The sequence below is a fragment of the Etheostoma cragini genome, chromosome 19 (assembly GCF_013103735.1).
Source record: "Etheostoma cragini isolate CJK2018 chromosome 19, CSU_Ecrag_1.0, whole genome shotgun sequence".
NCBI lineage: Eukaryota > Metazoa > Chordata > Actinopteri > Perciformes > Percidae > Etheostoma > Etheostoma cragini.
In genome coordinates, this window is record NC_048425.1 from 417,060 (window position 1) to 419,017 (window position 1,958).

The 1,958-nt window shown below is 53.1% G+C and overlaps 1 protein-coding gene across 1 annotated transcript in view; it reads right to left on the minus strand.

The window, feature by feature from the left end:
• The window catches only part of LOC117935155 (zinc finger protein 2-like), a 27,595-nt gene that overhangs the window by 25,141 nt on the left and 496 nt on the right, over positions 1-1,958 (minus strand). Inside the window, exons 3-4 of the mRNA XM_034857295.1 lie at positions 1,744-1,943; positions 283-454 (exon numbers count right to left, since the gene is read on the minus strand). Of these exons, the coding sequence (XP_034713186.1) occupies positions 283-454; positions 1,744-1,943 (372 nt within the window). The remainder of the gene's footprint in view (positions 1-282; positions 455-1,743; positions 1,944-1,958) is intronic.

The window sequence follows — 1,958 nt, forward strand, 5'->3', positions numbered from 1 at the left end:
GAGAAGGAGAAGAAGAAGGAGAAGGAGAAGGAGAAGGAGAAGAAGAAGGAGAAGAAGAAGAAGGAGAAGAAGGAGAAGAAGAAGAAGAAGGAGAAGAAGGAGAAGGAGAAGTTGGTTAAAAACACTTTCACGATACAAGTGAAACCACACACACACACACACAGACACACACACACACACACACACACACACACACACACACACAGCGAGAGCATCCATTTAATTCACCAAAACACCCCCTCCCCCCTCCCCCCTCCCCCAATACCGGGTAACCACGGTTACCTAGGTAGTTAAGGAAGGTGACCCTGTCTCCGGGGACGGAGCCGGTGGGCGGAGCCAGGAGCTCGCTGCTGTCATCGGAGGCGGAGCAACAGAGGAGGCGGGCCTGGGACAGCACCCCCCGCACCTTACAGGCCTTGATGTTGCATAGCAACACGGCGAGACTGCCCTGCACCTGCAGAGAGACAGAGGTCAAAGGTCAAGGTCAAAGGTTATTTTTATAGTTTATTTGCGGCCAAGACGGGCTGTAGAGAAACACAATGGTAGAAGATAGAGAACCGTCCAATTAAAACCAGACAAGAGATACTAATAATAATATTAATATTAATAATAATAATAATAATTATTATACATTTTATTTATAATGAGAGAAAAATAAAACTAAATAAAAGAAAGAATAATAAATAAATAAAGTAAATAAAGCGTCCCCGTAGTGTTGTAACCGACGCAGTGTCTGGTTCCCCTATCTCGGGGAACAAGGGTTACACACGTAACCCAAGACGTTACTTGTGGTGTCCCCCAGGGGTCAGTTCTTGGCCCCATCCTCTTCATTCTCTACCTTACCCCCTCTTTGGCCAAATCATCAGCCGACCCCCCCCCACACCCTCACAGTCACCCCCATCAGGACTCACCACCTGTCTGGAGGAGATGGAGCAAAACTTTCGTCAACTCAATAGCTCCAAAAACCGAAGCCATCCTGGTTGGAACTCCTCATCAGACCAAACCATCATCCATGACCAGCATCACCTTTTCTGGTCTTAACGTCCCGCTCTCATCAACCGTTAGTGATCTTGGTGTAAAAATGGACTCCCAACTCACTTTAGAAGCCCGTATAGATCACCTATTCAAGACCTCTTTCCACCACCTTCGTAACATCTCCAACCTCCGACCCGGTCTCTCCCTCCCAGACGCCGAGAAGCTGGTTCACGCCTTTGTCTCCTCCAGACTGGTCCACTGCAGTCCACTTCTCATTGGGATCCGTAGGAACAGTCTGCAGAGGCTTCAGTACCTTCAGAACTCTGCAGCTAGGATCCTGATGAGAGTTCTCCACCCACTGCACCGGCCCCCCCATCTCCACCAGGATGGAGTTCAAGGTTAGAATTGTGCCGTCACATGCTACCGTTCTCACGAGGACCAATTAGATTGGAGTAGTTTTCCTCCGCATTCCTCCCTGTCACGCCTAAAGGCGTCCACATAGTGTCGTAACCGACGCAGTGTCTGGTTCCCCTATCTCGGGGAACAAGGGTTACACACGTAACCCAAGACGTTACTTGTGGTGTCCCCCAGGGGTCAGTCCTTGGCCCCATCCCCTTCATCCTCTTACCTTGTCCCCCTTTGGCCAAATCATCAGCTGACCCCCCCACACCCTCACAGTCACCCCCATCAGGACTCACCACCTGTCTGGAGGAGATGGAGGTATGGATGGAGGTGGTCCTGAAGGTTGAGGGGCTACTGGCTTGTTACCTGGTCGGGGGGGGTGTTCTCCCCCAGGATGCTGACCACGGTGCGGGGGGCGCCCTCCCCCACGTCCACCTCCTGCACCGACATGGCCTCGGCCAGCGGGTGGCGCCGCGCGCCGAGGATCCGTCCCACCCGCAGGTTCAGCCGGGACACGTCCACGGTAGGCTCCGCCTCCAGGGACAGGACGCCGGGGGAGGCACGGGCTGGGGGGGGGGGGG